This window comes from Mustelus asterias, chromosome 4 (genome assembly GCF_964213995.1).
Source record: "Mustelus asterias chromosome 4, sMusAst1.hap1.1, whole genome shotgun sequence".
Taxonomy (NCBI): domain Eukaryota; kingdom Metazoa; phylum Chordata; class Chondrichthyes; order Carcharhiniformes; family Triakidae; genus Mustelus; species Mustelus asterias.
In genome coordinates, this window is record NC_135804.1 from 29,929,924 (window position 1) to 29,953,812 (window position 23,889).

The window sequence follows — 23,889 nt, forward strand, 5'->3', positions numbered from 1 at the left end:
AGTAGACATGATCACATCTATTCCTTGAGCAGATTAATCTTTTGAATAAATTGACTGGCACTGAACTTAATTACACCTCCTTAAAAATTTGGAATGCAACTTTGGCCTGGAATTTGTGGTCAGTGAAAGCAAAAGTGCTTGCCCCACTGACCTCAATGAAAGCAGCCCACAAAGATGTAGCAATCTTCTCTCGTCAGTTTCACATTTTCAAACCTTAATTTCATTTTGGCGCCAGCTGTATTAACAAGCTGGTTTTGTTGTTCTCTTAATCTTACAGAATGAAAAATAAAGGTTTGGACATATAATATATATATATGGGATTAAGGTAGAAACTGACCCATCGTCAACAAACCTAAAGAAAATTTGTGGGATTTAACTTGGAATGGAGAAATTTGATATTTCACAAAAGTGAATTTTGTTTTTCAGCGCCAAAGAGGCTGTTCAGCCGTAATTATGACTTAGCGGACCACTAGCAACCCAGTAAACCCATTCAACAAGGCAAAAAGCGTTTTTTGTAGTGAGACTAAAAACACAACGAGTGGAATCTCATATCAAGTCACTGATTTCTAATTGATTTCTATCTGCGAGAACTTGAACAGCATATCGAGGGGCAGGAAATCATCCTCAGCAACCTCTGGGTTCTGCATTTAACTGCACATATGCGGTCATTAGAAGATGCTGTCAGTTTCACAGAGCAATGTCAGAGACAGCTGCCAGTTTCACTGTCATTAAAACTGTATTTTTACCCTAAATGTCAATCGAGTGAAACATCACCACAATTTGCACGATGAAGTGTTAAAGAGGGCCGACCATTCGGACTACTTGAGTGAGCTGGTTCCTGACCCTTTATAGTTTGTTAGGAGATAGAGTTTGCTTCAGCAGTGCCTTAAAGCATGTCCTAAACATAATCGCAAAGATTTTGTGGCTTTGTTTATGCCCTGATCTAAGTTCTAAGAGCTGTTTTTTTTAACACTTTTTTTTGTAATCTAATAGTGGGGGTAATTTTAACCTGACCCACTGGGCAAGAAACAAATGGAATCCAATATTAATGAAGAGTAAAATCAGGAGATAGGTTAACACCAGAGTTGCCAATTTCTCAATGAATGAGTTAGGTTAGATTGAAATCTTTTGAGTGTCAGAACTTTCATGGAAGAATCATGCAATCTTAAAGCACAGAGGGAAGCCATTCGGTCCATCATGCCAGTCCCACTTCTTTGAAATAAATGAGCCAATTTAGTCTCACTCCCTCAGCCTTTATCCCATCACACTGCAAATTAATCCTCTTGAAATACATGTCCAATTGCCTTTGAAAGTTCCTATAAGATCTGATCATTCCATTACCCTTTCGGGAAATGCAGTGCAAAATTGATCAACTTCCCATGAAAACTAATTTGTCTTCATTTCTCCTCTAATTCTTTAGCCAGTTATTTAAGTGAACAATCTCAGCTTCTACATTCTCCTGCACATAACTGGAGCCTTTCATTCCTGGCATCCTATTGTTAGGCCTCCAAGGTGCACAGTCCAAGACTTTGACACTCTTCCTGAAGTGTGGTGCCCACAGTTGTACACAATATTCCAGCCGTGGCTTAAACAGAGATTTTTAAAGAGTTAGCACAACTTCTTATGCACCTAATTTCATAGCTGAGTGCAGTTCAGTGTAACTGTCCTTGAAAATCAGTGATGTTTCCCATTATTATAAAGGTTCCTTCAGCTCCCCAACCTGTTAATTGATTTATAGCACCTCGGCCTACTTAGCTTTTGAGCAGATTGAGAAAACACAGTAAGTTATAATTGGCTTTAAAGCTATTGAATAAAGGCAGTTATCCCAAAGCTCAAAGAAAATAACGTTCAACAAAAGAGCTAAACATTCTTGTTTGCTACAAAACTGTACTGGGTGTTTATGTAGGTCCATTGCTTATTAATTTAATTCCTGAATGTTAGTCTTGAATCTTTGCCTTGTGCAGTGTGAGCAATGCAAACTACACTGTTTTATATTACATGTCCGTACATAATCACCATGCTGCGAGAACTATACGATAATTGATTTTTGTGCCATAAACACCCAGTACAGTTTTGTAGCAAATAAGAATGTTTAGCTCTTTTGATGGAACGTTATTTTCTTTGAGCTTTGGGATAACTGCTTTTATTCAATAGCTTTAAAGCCAATTATAATTTACTGTGTTTTCTCAATCTGCTCAAAAGCTATGTAGGCCGAGGTGCTATAAATCAATTAACAGGTTGGGAAGCTGAAGGAACCTTTATGGTAATGGGAAACATCAAGGACAGTTAGACTGAACTGCACTCAGCTTTTTTGTGCCTGTTGCTGTAAAAAGATCAATATGATCTTCATGAATATGAAATTTTATCGAGCATTCTTATCATCAGTAATCTTCTTTTGTTCCTCAGGAATTTGCCTCGTGCTATTATCATCTCCATGCCTATAGTGACAGTCGTGTACGTGTTGACCAATATGGCGTATTTTACTACCTTGTCTCCTGAGTCAATGCTACAGTCAGAGGCTGTTGCTGTGGTAAGTGGTTAGAGGTGAATGATCATGAGGTAACCCAATAGTTTTAAATATTCCCGCAATAGGCATGTTACCTACAGTGGTTAGAGAAGACTAACCCTTTGCATAGTTTCCAACTTGCAAAATAGGGATGTGGGATGTATTTGACTATTTTCATGTACATTCCACTTGCATTTAAATCTGCATTTTGACTCATTGCAGACATCCTGTAAGTTGTCCTCTACAAGAATGGCATAATCTGCACTGTAGATAGTTCCACAACTTCCAGATTGCGTAATTTACATTCAGGGAGAACTTGGGTTATGTGACAAAAAAGTTGAATTTCTATTCCGGTGCCTGGCATTTGTTTTCAAGATTCTGTTGTGAGGGAGATTAATTTCCTGTAACAAAGAAATCAGGTAAAATAAAAATAGAAAATGCTGAAAAATCTCAGCAGGTTTGACAAGTTGTTTATTTATTAATAGTCACGAGTAGGCTTACATTAACACTGCAATGAAGTTACTGTAAAATTCCCCTAGTTGCCACACTCTGGCGCCTGTTCGGGTCAATGCACCTAATCAGCACGTCTTTCAGATTGTGGGAGGAAACCCACGCAGACATGGGAGAATGTGCAAACTCCACACAAACAGTGACCCAAGCCGGGAATCGAATCCGGGTCCCCTGGAACTGTGAGGCAGCAATGCTAACCATTGTGCCACTGTGCTGCCCCGCACCTGTGGAGAGACAATAGAGTCAACGTTTTGCGTCTGGATGACCCTCAAAGGATTTTCCAGCATTTCCTATTTTTGTTTTAGATTTCAGTATCTGCAGTATTCTGCTTTTGATCAGGTAAATAGTTGTTTCCTGTTTTTCCTCCTCAAATATCCCTTTTCTTGAGACAATGAACCATGTTGGAAACTTGCATAGTAGAGTCTGTCTCTCAGCTGCACAATTATTTTGTTCTACCTCCTGCACTGCATAAAATTCTGACAATAAAATAAACTGATATTCACAATCAAAAGTGGATGAAAACATTTTGGTATGAAAACAGAAAGTGCTGGAAATTCTCAGCAGGCCTGGCAGCATCTATGGAGAGAGAAACAGAGTTAATGTTTCAAGTCCAATTTGACTCTTCTCCAGAAAAACTTTGTTCTTATTTCGGATTTCCAACATCAGCAGTATTTTGCTATTATTTGAGAAACATTTTGGTTCTGTATTTCCTAAGTTAGGTACTCTTCAAAGTAAGCATTTAAACGCAAAATCAAAATTTGTTTTTACAGTAGCCTTTTATGCTGAATTATTTCCAACCTGGAACTGAGCTGTATTCTCTGTTTATTTCAAGACCATGTTTTTCCTGGTTTGTGTAGGATTTTGGAAATATCCACCTGGGAGTAATGGCCTGGGTTGTCCCTGTATTTGTCGGACTCTCCTGTTTTGGCTCTGTCAATGGATCGCTCTTCACTTCATCAAGGTAAACCGATAAAATGTTGTAATTTTATATTTAGCATTATTACAATTAATAAACATCTACATTATAAGCCTCTTAAACACCTTGTTATGGATTGGTAAATCATTGCTCCATTCTTGCAACCAATAGTGCTTTTTAAAATAATCATTAGATTAACAAGCACAATAACCACATCATCTACACTATCTGAGACACAGAATACCATAGAATCCCTACAGTGCAGAAGGAGGCCATTCGGCCCATCGGGTCTGCACTGACCACAATCCCACCCAGGCCCTATCCCCATAACCCCACATATTTACCCTGCAAATCCCCTGACACTAGGATCAATTTAACATGGCCAATCACCTAACCCGCCCATCTTTGGACTGTGGGAGGAAACCGGAGCACCCGGAGGAAACCCACACAAACACGGGGAGAACGTGCAAACTCCACACAGACAGTCACCCGAGGCCAGAATTGAACCCGAGTCCCTGGCACTGTGAGGCAGTCCCGTTTACGTGGTGGGATCTCGATATTTTGATGCTGCACTGCAGAAAGCAGAGACATCAGACAAAGATAACCATCTCTGATCTTGATTTTCTTCCCTCTTCCATTGTTGTTGTCATTAATGGGGTCATTAATGGGGTCACAGTGGAAGCCTGCTAGAACACATTTAGATGGGACAAGACACAAGGTTGTTATCTTTCCCTCTCTGCCAGCCTCAGAAAGTAACCTTGTTTAGCCCTTTACAGAAATTGTTGTTTACCTCTTGGGGACAGTTCTGTCTCTTTAATTTGGGCTCCTTCACCTCTGGTGCAGCATGGGTAGCGCCACTGCATTTTCTATCCACAGTTGATTGTTGCTGGCATTGACCCCACTCTGATTCTCTTCAAGCGGTGAAAGTGCCTTGGAAAGAAATTCAGACCGAAAAAGTTTTAAACTACTTTTTTAAAAAAGTAATTTGCTTCTCTGCAGATCTGGTGCTCGTGTGGTTATTTGTCCAGGTTATGCAGGCTGTACAATTGGTAGCAATCTGGAACTCTTGATTCAAAGATTTGTTAGTCCAGTTCCCACTTCACCATATCATTTAGGCTGACACTTTGGTGCAGTATTCACAGAGCTCTATTTTGTTGAACATACTGGCTGGAATTCTACCGCCCCACCCGCCACTGAATCGGAGCGGGCAAGGAGCAAACAACGGAAATGCCCATTGACCTTGGGTGGGAATTTCCATTTCGCTTGAGCGAGGCCATAAAATCCCGCCCACTGTCTTTTGGGTGAGATTTTGATCAGAGGAGTTGTCTACTTGCTTATGTGGGCATGTAACTTCCTTGACATTATTTGTTGTGGCCAATTTTCTTCTCTCAAGCAAAGCGTCAAAGAATCATTCATTTTTCTGTTTATGAGATTCTGGAACAAATTGGCTGGCACTTTCCAATATAACACCTGTTACACTTCAAACGTAGTCCATTTATTGTGAAACAATATAAGACATTCTGAGGAATTGTTAAGGCTTAATATCAATACGTGTTCATTCTTTTCTGTTGAAAAGTCCACATGTGCGCCTTCACTTCTCCCATTGAGCAACCACTGGCAATCTGGGTTGCAGAGAATCCAGTTCTGCTGCCAAATATCTCACCAAGATTAATGGCAAAGGAGTGAGGAAGGTGATGGAAGTACTTTTCAAAACAGTAGTAACAATGGTAGCTAGCACGAGCAGCAAGTACAAAAGGGGATGGGAGCCCTTGTTCTATTCCAGAAAGCCAGTTGGTGAAGGCAATACTGGAGCCAATCGTACCTCAGTATAAAAAATAATTTGAAGAATGAAACGTTAAATACATATAGCTACTAACTCAGTCAGACCATAATTTATAGACTTATCTCTTTATATTCTCTTTTAATATAAACTATCAAAATATAAACTATAAAAATCAATCAATTAAACTAATAAGAGACCCTTTGATGTCTGTCTCTCTATATGTGTTCAAGTGAAACTCCAATTAATGTCCTCCACCTGCTTACCATTAACCATAACAATATACGATTAACAGCCTATGCACAAGCATTGCACTAGACACATTTAACAGAGGAGGGGGCTGTACTGTAATCCATTTGGAATGGCCACTAAAGGGAGGTCACATTGTACACATTGACCTGTATCCACAGATCAGCTCCTGTCTAATGTTATCTTTCCTAGTGCCCGCCTTTCTTCACTCCTTCTTCACCCCCTCATCTGTTGTTGGAAGATAATTGTGTCGATGGCATCTGACGAAGGAGCAGCGCTCCGAAAGCTAGTGGCATTTGCTACCAAATAAACCTGTTGTTAAAACTCTTACGGAAGATAATTGTCCAGCCTTATTACATCTGTAGGATATTCACAGCACTTTGCATGAAGTGTGGTCACTGTTATACAGACTGAGATGATAGCTAATTGTACACAGCAAGGTTCTTTGAACATCAGTTCATATCCATGAGCAGTAGTCTTGTTTTTTTTCTGCTAACCAGAAAAGATGTCATTATTGGCCAGAGCACTGGAAGAAATTCCTGCTATTCTTGGAACAGTGCCACGGGATTGTTGGTTTGCATGCACTTGGAAGCTATATGACGCATCTGTTTTCTATCTTAACTGAGGGATATACCACCAGCAATAGAACACCCACTCAGTATTGTACTGAAAGGTCAGCCTAGAACAGGTTTTATGTGTCACAAGTTCTGGACATGCCTGACCTTGTATTCTGTTCAATTTTTTTGTTGTTGTTGTGTAAAACTGAAAATCTAACTGGCAGTTGTGCGACAAGTAAATCCCTATAGGTGTAAAACATTAATATGCAACCAGACTTAAAAACACAAGTGATATTCAGCCTGTTCAAATACTGCTGGCATAGGCAGGGGATTTCATCGCAGCTTCGGAAAATACCAGTGACGTTAAGCTGAACTTTAATTTTATTGGATCCCCAAGGAACTCATTTGGGATTTGGCTGTGCATTCAGCAACAACTTGCATTTATATAGACCATGGTAAAACATTCAACGGTGCTTTGCAAGAATGTTATTCCACAGACTTGGACAGCGAGTCACTGAGGAGGTATCAGTGCAGCTGGACAGAGCTTGGTCAAAGATGGAGGTTTTGAGGGGCATCTTAAAGGAGGAAAGAATGGAAGAGAAGGGAATTCCAGAACGCAAGGCCTTGGCAGCTGAAGGCACGGTCGCTAATGGTGGAATAGTCAAGTCTAAAGGTGACAAAGACTGGATGAGGATTTCAGCGGCAGCTGAGCTGAAGCAAGGGTAGAGTCCAGCTGTACTGCATAGATGGAAATAGGAAATCTTGGGGGAATCACATGGAAATGTGGTCAGAAGCTCATCTCGGGATCAGTGTAAGACGAAGATTGTGAATTATATGGTTTAACCTCAGACAGTTGCCAGGGATTGGGATGGAGTCAGTGGCCAGAAAATGGAATTTATGGCAGGGTCTGAAGACAATGGCTTAAGTCTTCCCAGTACTTAATTGGAGAGAATTTCTGCTGTCCAATACTGAGGGTCAGACAAGCAATCTTGACAATTCAGAGACAGTGGAAAGGTCATTTAAAGAGGTGATGATGAGGTAAACTTGTTCAGTGCCAGCGTACACATGGAAGGCGATGCTGTAATTTCGGGTAATGTCATCAAAGGTAGCATACAAATGAGAAGCAGCAGAGGTCAAGGCCTCTCCTTGGGAGACATCATAAATAATGGTGCATGAGTGAGAAGAGTAGCTATTTGAGCTGATTCTCTGGCTGTGAGTGGATGGAGAAGAATGAATCAGTCAAGGGCAGCCCCGCCTAGCTGGACAATAGTGGAGAGGTGTTGGAGGGTATTGCAGACAGTTGGAGAATCAACATTTCCCAGGAAACTGAATTCATCTGTTAACAAATGTTTACCTTCCCTGCTGTACATTTTAGTGATTTTTTTTTTCCTCGATATATTCTTTGTTGTTGCAGATTATTCTTTGTGGGATCACGAGAAGGTCACTTGCCGAGCCTCCTGTCTATGATTCACCCAACACATTTTACTCCCTTGCCATCATTGATATTTACTGTGAGTATCGCTTGACTTCACTGTGCAAAGAAATGGACAATTCACTGCTAGGGAATTGTTTGCTTAAGTTCTTTAATGGGCCTACGGAGTACAAAACCGACCCTGTTCTATTACTCAAAACAACTTCTGCATTTACGTTACTAAGCACATGAGGCTTTTCAAATAACTGCCCTAATTTTGAATGATTGCAATTATAACTTACCAAAACAAAATGGCAGATTACCTGGTCTGAAGCAATTTTGAAACCTTCAATTTTGTTAGTGCCATTTGGGTCTCGATTTGAGCCAGATTAAGGTGCCCCTGAATGTATTAGAGCCTGCCAAATGCTATTTGCAGTACTGGAATTGTTGATTTCATAGAAGCGATTGCCATAAGTACATTGTCAAGTGGTTATACTGTTACTCAAGAAAAAAAGTGGGTACAAAATTGCTGTTGAGATTTTAGAAGAAAAGATGGAATTTGAGGTTTACGAGGTTGAGTAAAATGATACATCTCTATGCCAATTGCACGTGCTTGCACTAAGTTGTGAACAAAACCAGTGAATATCTATTTAAAAATTGTGCAGCTCTCAGGATTAAGGATTTGTTTAAAATGTGTGCTGTCTTTACATGCAAGTGTAGCGTGTCTTTCTTTCCCCCAAACTCGTGCACCACAGAGGTACAATGGTTTTACTGCAGACAACAATGGGCATTTATATTATGTCTTTAACTAATTAAATGACCCTAAACAATTCATAGAAGTGTAAGGAATACAGAAAGGAACATTCGGCAACGGGAAAAACATGGTCAGAGGAGAGGCCTAAACGAGGAAGAAAGAACTGGCAGAAGGGCTCAGAAGGGAATGTGAGGCACAAGAAGAAGCTGAAGCCACGATATCAAGTAGCTGGGCAAAAAGAGAGAGAAGGAGAGAGATGCTTAAGAGGCCCATGTCAGAGGAATAGAGAGATCGGGCAGAAGGATCCACAAAGAAACAGGACAAATCCAACCCAGCCAATTATTGTCCAATCAGTCGACTCTCAGTTATCTGTAAAATGATGGAAGATGTTGTCAACCGTGCTATCAGCAGAAACTGTTCACCGACTCTCAGTTTGGGTTTTGTCAGGGCCACTTAGCTCCTGATACCCGTTACACCATTAGTCCACACATGGACTTGAGTTTAAACTCGTGAGGTGAGAGTGAATACCCTTGACATTAAGCCAGCATTCAACCGAGTGTGACATCAAGGAGCCCTACCAAAACAGGAGTCAATGGCTCAGATGGCTCTGTAAATCCAGCCCCGGAGGAAAAGCCCAGAAGTTGGGGCTTTCAGGTGCGGAAGCAGCCAAGTGCAGAGACGGACTGGCTGAAAAGCCTACCTTGGTGTTCTGACATTGTGTGAAAGATTGAAAGAAAGAAAACATATAACATTCTTCCAGCTCTCACCTATCACCTCCCATACCCTCCATGTGCCTCATTCTTGCTGACCTATGCCACCTCATACTTTCCACCAACTGTTCATGGATCTCCATACCTTCCATGCCCACGTACCCACACCATAGCTCATCATACTTCCCATACCCTCCCCTTATCCCTTTTGCCTTTAATAACTCCCAAGCCAACTTAGTACCAAATCATGCAACTTGCCTAGGTATCCACCATGGGCAAACCTCAGTGGTCATGCTGACAGAACAAAGCTAAATAGCTATTGATGTGTCATAATTTAAAAAAATACTCATTGATTTAAAAAAAAATTCAATACATTGAAACTCCTTCAACTAATCTCTTAAAACAAGGGGTCGTAGTTTTAAGATAAGGGGTAGTAGATTAAAAACAGAGATGAGGAGAAACTACTTCCCTCAAAGGGTCGTGGATCTGTGGAATTCACTACTCTAGAATGTGGTGGATGCCAGGACGTTGAGTAAAGTTAAGGAGGAGAGAGACAGATTTTTAATCAGCAGTGGGTTGAAGGACTATGGAGAACAGGCAGGAAAGTGGAGTTGAGGCTGCGAAGGTCAGCCATGATCGGATTGAATGGCGAAGCAGGCTTGAGTGGCTGAATTGCCTACTCCTGGTCCTAGTTCTTATGATGCTCTTTTGGAGAGTTAGTGCAGACTCAATGGGCCGAATGGCCTCCTTCTCCACTGTAGGGACTCTGTGGATATCTTGAGAGTTCTTTGCCATCTTCACAGTTCTTTCACAGCTTTGACAGTTCCAATGAGTTTATGCTCTTTTTAAGCACATTCATGTCTATTTTTAACGATCATAAAGGGCACCTGAGCCAAAGGGTATCTGATCTCTCGCATTTGGTACCTTACACCCACAAAAGGGTAGCCTGGCTGTCCAAACAAATGCACAAGGTTCGGACCTGCTCTTCCCTGGTCTAATCTGCACTCCGGGTTTCAGGCACTTAGCTCTCCTAAATCGCACATGCAGTGATAGCTGCTGATATATATGGGCAGCTGTCTCTGGGAACCACAAATGTGAAATCTAAAACTCTGCAATTTAGAGCCTATCTGTCAACATGAAAATCCCGAAAGGGAGTGTTATGGTAAGGTTATATAAGGCATTGGTGAGGCCAAATTTGGAGTATTGTGTCCAGTTTTGGTCACCTAGTTACAGGAAGGATGTAAATAAGGTTGAAAGAGTGCAGAGAAGGTTCACAAGGATGTTGCCGGGACTTGAGAAGCTGAGTTACAGAGAGAGATTGAATAGGTTGGGACTTTATTCCCTGGAGCGTAGAAGATTGAGGGGAGATTTTATAGAGGTGTATAAGATTTTGATGGGTATAGATAGAGTGAATGCAAGCAGGCTTTTTCCGCTGAGGCTAGGGGAGAAAAAGACCAGAGGGCATGGGTTAAGGGTGGAAGGAGAAAAGTTTAAAGGGAATATTAGGGGGGGGGCTTCTTCACGCAGAGAGTGGTGGGAGTGTGGAATGAGCTGCCGGATAAAGTGGTAAATTTAACATTTAAGAAAAACTTGGACGGGTTCATGGATGAGAGGGGTGTGGAGGGCTATGGTCCAAGTGCAGGTCAGTGGGACTAGGCAAAAAATGGTTCGGCACAGACAAGAAGGGCCAAAAGGCCTGTTTCTGAGCTGTAATTTTCTATGGTTCTATGGAATAAGGGGGAAATCTCCACTGGTTGTGTTCATACCTGGCACAAAGTAAGATGATTGTCATTGGAGGTCAGTCATCTCAGTACTGGGACATTGTTGCAGAAGTTCCTCAGGGTAGTGTCCTCGGCCCAAGCACCTTCAACTGCTTCACAAATGACCTCCCTCCACCATAACGTCAGAAGTAGGGATGTTCACTGATATTTTCACAATGGTCGGTACCATTTATGGCTCCTGAGATACTGAAGCAGTCAGTACGTGTCCATGTGCAGCAAGACCTGGACAACATTCAGGCCTGGGCTTTTAAATGACACGCAACATTTGTGGTACACAAGTGCCAGGCAATGGACATCTTTAGCAAGAGAGAATCTATTCATTTCCCTGTGAAATTCAGTGACATTACCATCACTGAACTCTCCAATATCTACATTCTGGGGATTATCATTAAATTAAGCAGAAACAGAACTGGAGTAGCCATATAAATACTGGGACTACAAGAGCAGGTAAGAGACTAGAAACTCGCCTCCTGGCCTCCAAATTGCCTGTCCACCATCTGTAAGGTACAAGTCAGGAATGTGATGAAATACTCTCCACTTGCCTGGATGGGTGCACCTCCAACAACACTTGAGAAACTCAACACCATCCAGGACAAAGGAGCCCGCTTGATTGGCACCCCATCCACAACCTTCAATATTCGCTCCTTCCACCATCAACCCACAGTGGCAGCAGTGTGTACCATCTACAAGATGCACTGCAGCAACTCAACAAGATTCCTTTGAAAAGCACCTTCAAACCCTACGACCTCTGCCACTTAGAATGTTAAGGCCAGCCATGCATAGGAACACCAACACCTGCAGGTTCCTCTCCAAGCCTCTCACTATCCTGACATAGAATTATATCACCATTCTTTCACTGTTGCTGGGTCAAAATCCTGGAACTCCCTCCCTAACAGCACTGTGGGTGTACCTAAACCACATGGACTGCTGTGGTTCAAGAAAGTGGCTCACTACTACCTTCTCAAGGGCTGTTAAGGATGAGCGACTAATTCAAACCTACGCAATGAAGTTCACATCCTGTAAACAAATTTTTAGAAAGAATTAGGTAATGCAATTACTAAATAAAGACAAATGGAATGTATCGCTGATCAAAATCAAAAGGAACATGAAAGAATGTTGGTTGGATGGAACTGTTGCAATGAAGGATATGTTGGTTGCAAAAGGCTGTTTGTGTGTCCACTTTACTACAGATTAAATTGCACAACAGAATTGAGTGTGTGCATCAGCTACATAGCGACAGTGAATCTGATTTGCTATTGACACACCGCAAAGAGGCTTCTGAAAAAATAGATTGAATCCCGAAACACTTGATCGAACCTTCACATGTACATTCACGTAGCATACAAATGACAGGCTGAAAATATTAACTTTTCCACTGAAACAGTCGACCCTAAATTGATTGTTACCATGATTGACAGCTCTGCTTAATGAAACAATATAACTTTGGTGCACATTGCCCCTGTAAAGTCACTGCCTGCCCAACTGTGAAGTTTCAGTGGTGAGACTCTGATCTTCACTTTCTGGCCTTCCAAATACACTGTTAGAGAATTATTCTACAGTCCAATCCACTTGAGTTCTATGAGGGTTAACCTCACAAATTGTTCCCATTGCACACAATTCCTGTTTTGGCAAATGGTTTCCCTGATAGAAAGTTATAACTCTGAACATATTGTTCTTTTCGGTCAGTGAAAGAAACAAGATGCAAGATAAAATTCCCTGGCACATAAGAAACAGTCTGATGCAATTTTTGACAAGAACCAATCTGTTTGAGTACTAAGCAAAGATTCTCTTGTTCAGGGTGGTGCATGCTGGTGTCAGATTCCAACCCGCCTCACTGAGATCCCTGCAACCCTGAGCTATTTTCTTGTATTGGGTGTCATTTGTTACACAAGTTTGGCTTCAAGACTGAATCCTCCCACAATACGGAGCTCTCACCCGCTAGGATCAGAAGACGTAACAAGTTGTTTAGTAGGATCACTGCTACAGCACCAGATGAGGTAATGGTGGTGTTCGTGTCATTGGACCAGAGGCCCAGGCTGGGATGACTCTGGGGGCACGAGTTCAAATTCCACCACCACAGCTGGTGGAATTTAAATTCAAATTAACAAATTCTGAATTAAAAGGTAGACTCAGTAAGAGTGATCACGAGGCCATTATCAATTGTTGCAAGAACCCCTCTGGTTTAAAAATGTTCTCGGGAAAGGAAATCTGCCATCCTTACCTGGTCTGGCCTATGTTTGACTCCAAACTCACTCTGTGGTTGACTCTGAAATGGCCAAGGAATCCAACCAATTCTATCAAAACTGCTAGGAGGTCTAAAAGCAATTAAACCGAATGGAACATCCAGCATCGACCAAGGCACTGGAAACAACAGTATAACATCTAGCCCTGTCCACACTGGAAAGTCACCCAAACTAATATCAGAGGCCCTGTACCAAGATTGGGAGAGCAGTGCCACAGACGGGTCAAGCAATAGCCTGGCATACTCATGGTATCATACGTACAGACAGTGTCCTGGACACCACCATCAGCACCCCTGTCCCATTGACAGGACAAACCCACCAGAGGTGGCGGCGGCACTGTGGTATACAGCCAGAAAGGAGTGGCCCTGTGAATCCTCAGCATTGACTCCGGAGTGCATGAAGTCTCATGGCATCAGGTCAAACATGGGCAAGGAAACTTCTGCTGATTACTACCTCCTGCGCCCCCAGCAGCTGATGAATCAGTACTCCTCAATGTTGATCACCACTTGAAAGAAGCACAGAGGGTGACAAAAGCACAGAATGTTCTCTGGGTGGGGGACATCAATGTCCATTATCAAGAACTGCAAGGTGGCACAGAGGTTAGCACTGCTACTTCACAGCGCCAGGGACCTGGGTTTGATTCCAGCCAAGGCTGACTGTGTGGAGTTTGCATGTTCTCCCAGTGTCTACGTAGGTTTCCTCCGGGTGCTCTAGTTTCCTCCCATAGTCCAAAGATGGAGGTTAGGTGGATAGGTCATGCTAAATTGCCTCTTAGTGTCCAAAGATGTAGGTTAGGTAGATTAGCCATGGCAAATCCACATGGTTACAGGGATAGGGCCGGGGGTGGCGCAGGGGGTGGGCCTGGGTAAGACACCATTTCAGAAAGTTGGTGCAAGCTTGATGGGCTGAATGGCCTCCTTCTGTACTGTGGGGATTCTATGGTTCTAATGGCTCATTAGCACAAATATCGAGCAAGCTGGCTGAATCCTAAAGGACATAGATGCTAAACTGTGCCTGTGGTCGGTGATAAAGAAACCAAAAAGAGGGAAAAACAACTTGACCTTGTCTTCACCAATCTACATGTTACAGATGCATCTGTCCATGACAGTATTCCTGGAGTGACCACCGCACAGTCCTTGTGAAGACCAAGCCCATCTTTGCATTGAGGATAACCTCCATTGTGTTGTGTGGCACAACCACTGTGCCAAATGGAATAGATTTCACATAGGTCTGGCAAACTCAAAAGTGGGCCATCAACAGCAGCAGAATTGTACACATCCACAATGTATAATCTCATGGCCCAGCATATCCCCCACTTTACCACTACTATCAAACCATCGGATTCAATGAAGAGTGGAGGAGAGCAGGAGAGCATGCTGGGAGCAGTGTTAGCTTGATGAAGTTGCAACATAGCGCTGCTTGCATGCCAAACAGCAGAAGCAGAATGCAACTGACAGTGTTAAGTGATTCTATAACCAATGGAGCAGATCTAAGTTCCACATCTAATATCTAAGTAGGAAATTGTGAAGGGCAACTAATCAGCTAACTGGTGGAGGAAGTTGCATAATATCCCCATCCTCAGCATTGGGGGAGCACAGAACATCAGTGCAAAATACAAGGCATTTCCGGCCTTTTCAGCCAGAGGTGCCAAATGGACGATCCATCTCCGCCTCCTCCTGAAGTTCCCAGATGCCAGTCTTCTGTGAAGATAATTCATCCCACGTGATATCAAGAATCACTGATAGCACCGGAAACTGCAATGGCTGTGAGCACTGATAACATTCCAACATAATATTGAAGACTTGTGCTGAAGTACTCGCCATGCCCTTACCCAACTTGTTCCATTATAACTACAACACCTGCCAATGGTATGTCCTTTCCACAAAAATCCTGACAAATCCAACTTGACCAATTAGCACCCCATCCATCTACTCTCACTCATCAGCAAAGTGATGGAAGATGTTGGAGACAGTTCTGCCAAGCGGCACCTACTCAGCAGTAACATGCTTACTGACACTCAGCTTGGGTTCCACCAGCGTCGCTCAGCTCCTCAACTCATTACACCATTGGTCCAAACATGGGTAAAAGAGCTGAACTGCAAAGGCGGGTTGAGAGTGATTGCACTTGACATTAAGGCAGCATTTCACCAAGTCTCATCAAGGAGTCCCAGCAAGACTGGTCAATGGGAATCAGGGGGGAGGCCCTCTGCTGGTTGGAGTAAGATATCGCAGAAAGGAAGATGGTTATGTTGTGTGACAGAAAGGTGAGTATGTGAGAAAAACAGGTGAATGTGTGCCTGTGTGTATGTGAAAGAGGGGTATGTGTTGTGTGTGAGAGAGAGAGGTGAGTATGTGTGTGTGAGAGAAAGTTGTGTGAGAGAGATGTATGTGTGAGAAGGACGGGTGAGTGTGTGTCCATGAATGCGTGAAAGAGGGATGAGTGTGTGTGAGAAAGAGGTGAATTGTGTGCATGTATATATGTGTGTGTGAGAGAACGGTGTGTGTATCTGTGTGAAAACGAGAAGTGAGTCAATGTGTATGAAAGAAAACTGAGAGTGAATATGTGTGAGAGAGGTGTGTGTATGTGTGTGAAAAAGAGGTGTGAGAGATTAGTGTGTGTGAGAGACAGAGGTGAAAGTGAATCTGTCCACAAGAGAGAGCAGTGAGAGTGTTTGTATGAGGGAGATGAGTGAATGTGTATGTGAGAGAGGTGTATGTGTGTGTGTATGTCTGATATGAGAATCCAGTTCTCCAGCAGCATCGCAAACAAATTTGTGAGCAAAACAAGCAGCAGCACTCCTCCCATTAAGTATGACTAAAGTAAGACTGAAGTACCTTGAAGAGAATTTTTAAATTATAATTTAAAATATTTTTTATTAAACTTTTAATTTACTTACAAGAAATAGAAAATGTAAAATTGAATTTTGTGATGATTGCTGCCACCTCAGGGTATCTTCACTATGAGGTCATAAATCAATTCTTACATGTTGCATAGTATTTGGTCTAGTATACCCTGTTCCCATGTTGGCACCAGAATGTACTTTCTAAGAAACTATCCTGAAAATATTCTATGAATTCATCATCTAGGCTACCTGATTTTTCCAGTCTATATTTAGATTAAAATCCCCCCATGATAATTGCCATACCTTTCTGACAAGCTCCTATTCTTTCCCACCTTACCATATGGTTACTGTTAGGGGGTCTGTACATCACTCCCACAAGTGATTTCTTGTCTTTTATCATTTTTCATCTGTACCCAAACCGTTTCTACATCCTGGATTCCTGAACTTAGATCATCCTCCTCTATTATGCTGATATCATCATTAGTTAGCAGAGCTACCCCTCCACCTTTTCTGAGCTACCTGCACTTCCTAAATGTCACGTACCCTTCAATATTCAGGTCACAGTCTATGCCACATTGCAGTCGTCTCTGTGATGACGATAGTCATACTTATTTATTTCTATTTGTACAGTCAGTTCATCTGTTTTGTTTTGAATGAATTTAGATACAGAGCCTTTAGTTTTGTCCATTTATTATTTTTGTAATGTCTAGCCTTGATTGCTGATTTACTCTTCGATTTGTACTCCTTTCCTGTTACAATCTGTTTATCATTTCCCGCCACAATATTCCCTCTTGCCTTGTCTCTGCTCTTTATCATATTTCCAGATTGGATCCCTTTCTCCCACTATATAGCTTAAAATCCTCTTTACATCCCTAGTTATGTGGCTCGCTAGAACTGCACAGTTAGGATGTAAACTGTCTCAATGGCTCAACTTTACCCAGTACTGGTGCCCCATAAACCAGAACCCACTTCTCCTGCACCAGCCTTTAAGCCACACGTTTATCTCTCTAATTTTATGCCCCCCATGCCAATTTGCACATGGCTCAGGTAATAATCCAGAAATCATTACTTTTGAGGTTCTGCTTTTTAATTTAGTGCCTAGCAGCTCAAACTCTCGAGGCGGGATTTTCTGGCCGCACTCACCCCAAAACTGGAAAATCCCGCCCAACGTCAATGGACCTTTGCTTGGTCCGTCCCCCCACCTGCTACAAAAAATTCCTGTCGTGGGCGAGATGGAAAAATTCCCCCCTCTATGCATAATAATCCTGGGCCTCAGATAGGTGCAATACCGGCAGCAACCACTGCCTTCCTAGTGGCTCTGCTGCTCAATGGAGCTGCTGGCCACTGATTGGGTGGGACCTCCTTGCTCCTGGGGAAAACACACAACTGTCCAGTTAAATGGCTGAATGGCACATGGTATTGTGGGTGAGACCTTATCACCTCCACTAAATCCTGCAGGACAGCTCCAATAATCCCTGATTTAATAGTACATACATAAGTAAGTTTGGCATTTTGAGAGAGAGAATATTGAGCCAAGTTGATTCAATCAGAAGTGAAGGAAGTTTATAACTTAGAGTAAAATGCATTTCCACTTAAACAAGGATTAGAATATCAATAAATCAGTTTTGTGACCTCAAATATATATTTTTACAACACATTATTATAGTGAATTCTTTCTACTATGATTTTCTTTGCTTATGAGTATTAGTGAAAAAGCATAAATAAGTGTAAAGAAATGGTTTTTGCTTTATCTCCTTTATCCATTTTTTTTGCTAAAACTTAGTGGATAAAGGAAAATACAACTCACGTGACCCAAGAAGTGGCTGCATTAAATATTTCAACAAAGTTGAAATTGGGGCGGCACGGTAGCGCAGTGGTTAGCACTGCTGCTTCACAGCTCCAGGGTCCCAGGTTCGATTCCCGGCTCGGGTCACTGTCTGTGTGGAGTTTGCACATTCTCCTCGTGTCTGCATGGGTTTCCTCCGGGTGCTCCGGTTTCCTCCCACAGTCCAAAGATGTGCGGGTTAGGTTGATTGGCCAGGTTAAAAAAAACAATTGCCCCTTAGAATCCTGAGATGCGTAGGTTAGAGGGCTTAGCGGGTAAATATGTGGGGGGAGGGCCTGGGTGGGATTGTGGTCGGTGCAGACTCGATGGGCCGAATGGCCTCCTTCTGCACTGTAGGGTTTCTATGATTTCTATGAAAGTCACGCTGCAGTGTACTGGTTAGTCAGTCCATTGCTCAGTGCGTTTACTGGACTTGTTCATCACCTGTTGCAAGTACTGATGTTAGGCCCAGCTTATATTTCCAGTCATAACCATACAGCCATGACCTACAGGCTCCGAGTTCTACATTCTTCCGCCTTTGTACAATAGCATGTGGTTTTACTGGAGCCATTCCAGATAAAGTGCTTTATTAAAAATAGGTTTGGTGACTCAGTGGAAACATGATGATGATTCTTTTAATTCCAACATTACAGGCGCAAGTGTTAGAAGTCTGAATCCTGACTGCAACTTGTCAACCTCCAGTTCTAATGGAGATGGCTTGGAAGAGATGGGCCATGTGACCAATCTACTCCCAGGAGGTAGATTGGCACTAGGCTGCATTCCTCATTTTATTCACCATTTGAAATTTAATCCTGACCAACCAAGTTTGCCACAGCTTAGGAAACTCAGTAGCTAAATCAAGGAAAGGGTATGACACTTGCCACTTGGCGCAGCTGCCAAGTGAAAAGGCTCAATGTATCTGGCCAACCCGCTTTTGATCTTTCACCTGCCAGTGAGACTTCCAACTTTTCCCCTTTCCAAGCCACTGTTTATTTTTCAGTTTTATCACCCTGCTTCCTTATCCAAATCCCACTCAGAGACAGACCTGCCCCAGTCAAGATAAGAAACTACTTGGTTCCTGTGTCTCTTCCTACTACTTCCCACCCGACTAGAAGCCAAGCTTGTCACTCTGGTGGCTTTGTGGGTGGGGAACATGTCGGCATGTCATACAGCTGGTGTGGCGTTCACTTCCACTTCCGCATTTCCTGCATTCGACCAGACATCACACACCTGCCTTCCCAACCTCCCCTCCTCCGCCCCAAATTATTTCACAAAAGAAGAACCTGATTATATCTTTAAAGTTCTGTTCTTCCCCTGTTGCTAATTAGTTTTTTCTTTGGTCCTGTTTTTACAGTGCTGGATGACTTTGATGTATGCATTCTCAGTCGACATTTACTCTGTCATTAACTTCTTCAGTTTCTTTAACTGGCTGTGTATTGCATTAGCCATTATTGGAATGATGTGGCTGCGCTACAAGAAACCAGAAATGGAGCGACCTATCAAGGTAAATGAGCAGCTACAATTTTGATCCATTTCACATATGTACATCTGCAGCTTTGTGCATTATACCAGAGGATTATCTTACTTGTGGCTGTAATATTATCAATTCATGCTATTCATTGGTGAAATAGCTAGGATGTTGAAACATTGGCTTTCTCAAGAATTTCTAATTCAGCGTAGGGCAGCACGGTGGCACAGTGGTTAGCACTGCTGCCTCACAGCGCCAGGAACCCGGGTTCAATTCCCGGCTCAGGTCACTGTCTGTGCAGAGTCTGCACGTTCTCCCCGTGTCTGTGTGGGTTCCTTCCCACAGTCCAAAAGACCTGCTGGTTAGGTGTGTTGGCCATGCTAAATTCTCCCTCAGTGTACGTGAACAGGCACCGGAGTGTAGTGACTGGGGGATTTTCACAGTAACTTCATTGAGGTGTTAATGTACACCTACTTGTGACACTAATAAATAATCTTAAACAATTTGTAACTGTTAAAACATAAAATACCACCCAACCATGGGGGGTTGTGTTTGGTAGAAAAGATACGGTTTCCCACAAGGAAGAAGAAGACTAAAGTCTCAAGTCAGATAATCTGTGCCACTTCTGCACAGCTCCTGGCAGTCATTTGCCGAGCTGCTTTGAAAGAGGCTTGGGAGCAAATCATCTGTTGACTTCAGCCCGGGCCTGATGCATGGCAGAGGTCAAGTAGAACAGAGAAGCACTTCAGAATCAAGGCCATCAGTGGTCATACCTAAGGCAAATGATTTGGTACAATGTATCCACCTTTTAACAATTCTTGGAAGTATGTGTATTTATCTCATGGAACAAGACTGTCAAGCTGGCTCTAACAAGATGTAAGCTTTTAGATGTTTATTCCTTATGGGTGGTTGCTTCTACCTAATTCTGCCCTTCCTGCTAAGCAAGCAGCCGAAAAGACTTGCAGAGTTTGAAGTCATAAAAATACCAAATCTTTAATGGACCTCATCTTTTTTAATTTTGAATTGTGTTAGCTGTTCTTTCTTTGCCTTTCTTACCATTTTTTCTTTTACCGGGAGTAGAACAGTTTTTGTACGATTAATGTTACGATAGCTCATGAAGTAAATCACTTAATCTGATTTTGTCCTCAGTCTGAAGACTATGAGAACGAGAGGGGTTGTGTTGCAGGAACAAGGCATTGTGTTTGATCATTGGGGTTGGGCTCCATTACCATGTGTTGTGTGTATAAATCATATTCCAATTCACAAGAAGCAAGGGCCCACTTAAGAGTGCTCTTTGGCACTAGACCAGAGAAAAATGAATGTTGTAAAGCCTAGAAAGTTATGTGGCCTTCTCCTTTAAATGATGGTGGCACAGAGGCACATTGTTGCCTCACAGCGCCAGGGACCCGAGTTCAATTCCAGCTTTGGGTCACTGTCGGTGTGGAGTTTGCACATCCTCCCCATGTCTAGTGTGGGTTTCCTTCGGGTGTTCCGGTTTCCTCCCACACTCCAAAGATGTGTGGGTTAGGTTGATGGCCATGCAAAATTACCCCTTAGTGTCAGGGGGATTAGCAGGGTAAATACGAGGTGTTAGGGGGATAGGGCCTGGCTGGGATTGTTGTCAGTGCAGGCTCCGTGGGCCAAATGGCCTCCTTCTGCACTGTAGGGATTCTGTGATTCATGAGAGAAACATTTCAGTTCCAGCCTTTTAGAGCAAAAGGTTTGAAAGGTTCATTGAAAATATTCAAATTAGAATTGTGGTCATAAAGGATATCGGCAAACAAGTATTTTACAGTTTGTTAATGGCTCCCCTCCTTTCTACGATACAGCTTTGTTTTACAATATTAATCTGGTGCTTGAGTGAATTTCAGCCATTCTTCACCAGCCCCTTTGTATTAAAACTGATTTGTGGGGCTGCTGATGGTTTTTCCCACTGGCACGAACTGGTATAAATTCAGTGATGCTTATGCCGAGCTGATCTGCTCCCAGATTTGAGGAGAGAATAAATGTAGATGAAACAGCAAACTGAGTCAAATAGAAACTCATGAATAATGAAGATTAAAATATATTTTAAAACGGTTTTACATCTTTCTTCTCTCTTGCAGTTCAACATCCTGCTCCCAATCAGTTTTGTGCTCGCCTGTATCTTCTTGATTGTTGTATCTATATGGATGACCCCTGTGGAATGCGCCATTGGATTGGTCATAATCTTGTCCGGACTTCCAGTCTATTACGTTGGGGTTCACTGGCAAAACAAACCCAAGTGGCTCTTGGACGCAATCTGTACGTATGACCGCAGTAAGGATATAGGATTGGGGGGGCGGGGGGGGAGAGACTGACTTGACAGTAGATTAGTTGCACACTTAAATTTTTGTTTCAGAAGTGTTAAGTAGCCTAACCCTTTAAACATCAACCTCATGCTTTGTTTTGAAACATAGAAGATAGGAGCAAGAGGAGGCCATTTGGCCCTTCGAGCCTGCTCTGCCATTCGTTACGATCATGGCTGATCATCCAATTCAATAGCCTAATCCTGCTTTTTCCCCATAACCTTTGATCTCATTCGTCCCAAGTGCTATATCCAGCCCCTTCTTGAATACATTCAGTGTTTTGGCATCAACTCCTTCCTGTGGGTAATGAATTCCACTGGCTCACCACTCTTTGGGTGAAGAAATGTCTCCTCACCTCCGTCCTAAATAGTCTACTCTGAATCCTCAGACTGTGACCCCTGGTTCTGGACTCTCCCACCATTGGGAACATCCTCCCTGCATCTACTCTGTCTAGTCCTGTTAGAATTTTATAAGTCTTTATGAGATTCCCTCCTGATTCAACTGAACTCCAGTGAAAACAATCCTAACCTAGCCAATCTCTCCTCATACATTAGTTGTTGTGACTTTTGTGTGTTTGAGGCTTAAGACTGAAATGAATAACTAAACAAAGAAGAGGTTTCATGCTGTGCCATGAAGTGATAATTCATCGGGAAACCCAAGAGATTTTCTTTTGAATGGGATAATATGGATGTGCTTCATTCTGCTACATGACTGCACCATTGGCTACATCAGTGGTGGGTGACCTGCTACCCAGGGGCCACATGCGGACTCATCTGGGTTCTGAGAGCAGCCCACGAGACATTTTGTTAACTGTTGCCGATGCGCAGGGTTGCCATGTTCCGCTGGTTTCAGTCTATGCAGTATTTTTCCTACTGGTATGACTGGAGTGATATACACATAAAGCAAGATGCATGCTGATCACACACAGTATTGACTATGCGAGCTGTGTGCTCTCTCTATACTCAAAGTGTATATATTTCTTTTGTTTTTAACCAATTCTATTAATATATGAATGATTAAACACTTTTTATAACTCATTATGAAATTATCAGCATGTATTAAATTGTATTCAATCTTATTCATAGGGTCATGGTTAGTCACCAAGCCCAATTTCAATCTTGCAGCCCACTAAGATGGAAGGCCACTCACCCACTAGCCTGTCTCTGGGTTAAATGGCCGGTAGTAGTAACTGCATTCTTGCTTGGTCTTGGAATTATATTAAATAGGAATATTGGAAGTCCTCATCAGGTCAGGCAGTATCTGTAGAGGGAGAAACAGTGAGCATTTCAGATGGATGACGTCTGTCAAATCCAACAAAAGGTCACTGAACTGAAAAATTAACTGTTTCGCTCGGCGTGGATACTGTCAAACCTGCTGAATACTTGCAGTATTTCCTGTTTTTAATTCAAATTTCCAGTGTCCTTGATGTTTCATTGTTGCCTGAACTATATCAGAGTGGTGGTGGCTGCCGGTCAGTATTGGCAGTGAAGTATCCAGGACCATTTTCTGGCCCATCGGAGTGGTGAGCTACTGCATTGAATGGCTATTCTCATGCAGCTCACAGATTTCAGGCCAGCACGATATCAGAGAATCCAGCCAACAGCAAGATGATGGTAGTGTGAGGGGGTGGTGGGGAGAGGAGCAAGTTGAAGAACCTGAGGAGACAGTCATACCAGTTATTTTTGTTAGGTTAGGAGGAGCAACCTTGCTACTTACGGTTAGATAGAAATCCTCTTTGTAAGGCCGCTTCAGTTACTATCACCAGTAACACTGGTCAGAGAGCGTACGCTGCCAATCCAACCGTTCTGTCCAAAGATAGCAATCAGTATCTTGTACACATCATAAAATCATAGGCAGAGAGATCTGGGCATACATGTCCATCGATCACTGAAAGTGGCAATGCAGGTGGATAAGGTAGTCAAGAAGGCATACGGCATGCTTACCTTCATCAGTCAGGGCATTGAGTATAAAGATTGGCAGGTTATCCTGCAGCTGTACAGAACCTTGGTT

The 23,889-nt window shown here is 42.6% G+C and overlaps 1 protein-coding gene and 1 long non-coding RNA gene across 2 annotated transcripts in view; one reads left to right on the forward strand and one right to left on the reverse strand.

Annotated features, from left to right (window-relative positions):
• The window catches only part of slc7a5 (solute carrier family 7 member 5), a 70,731-nt gene that overhangs the window by 39,849 nt on the left and 6,993 nt on the right, over window positions 1-23,889 (forward strand). The window contains exons 5-9 of the mRNA XM_078210747.1: window positions 2,407-2,530; window positions 3,874-3,977; window positions 7,933-8,029; window positions 19,439-19,588; window positions 21,658-21,835. Of these exons, the coding sequence (XP_078066873.1) occupies window positions 2,407-2,530; window positions 3,874-3,977; window positions 7,933-8,029; window positions 19,439-19,588; window positions 21,658-21,835 (653 nt within the window). The remainder of the gene's footprint in view (window positions 1-2,406; window positions 2,531-3,873; window positions 3,978-7,932; window positions 8,030-19,438; window positions 19,589-21,657; window positions 21,836-23,889) is intronic.
• LOC144492584 (uncharacterized) overlaps window positions 1-23,889 on the reverse strand; it is a 30,944-nt gene that overhangs the window by 2,235 nt on the left and 4,820 nt on the right. Inside the window, exons 2-3 of the long non-coding RNA XR_013497608.1 lie at window positions 23,596-23,684; window positions 4,723-4,862 (exon numbers count right to left, since the gene is read on the reverse strand). This is a non-coding gene — a long non-coding RNA (uncharacterized LOC144492584). The remainder of the gene's footprint in view (window positions 1-4,722; window positions 4,863-23,595; window positions 23,685-23,889) is intronic.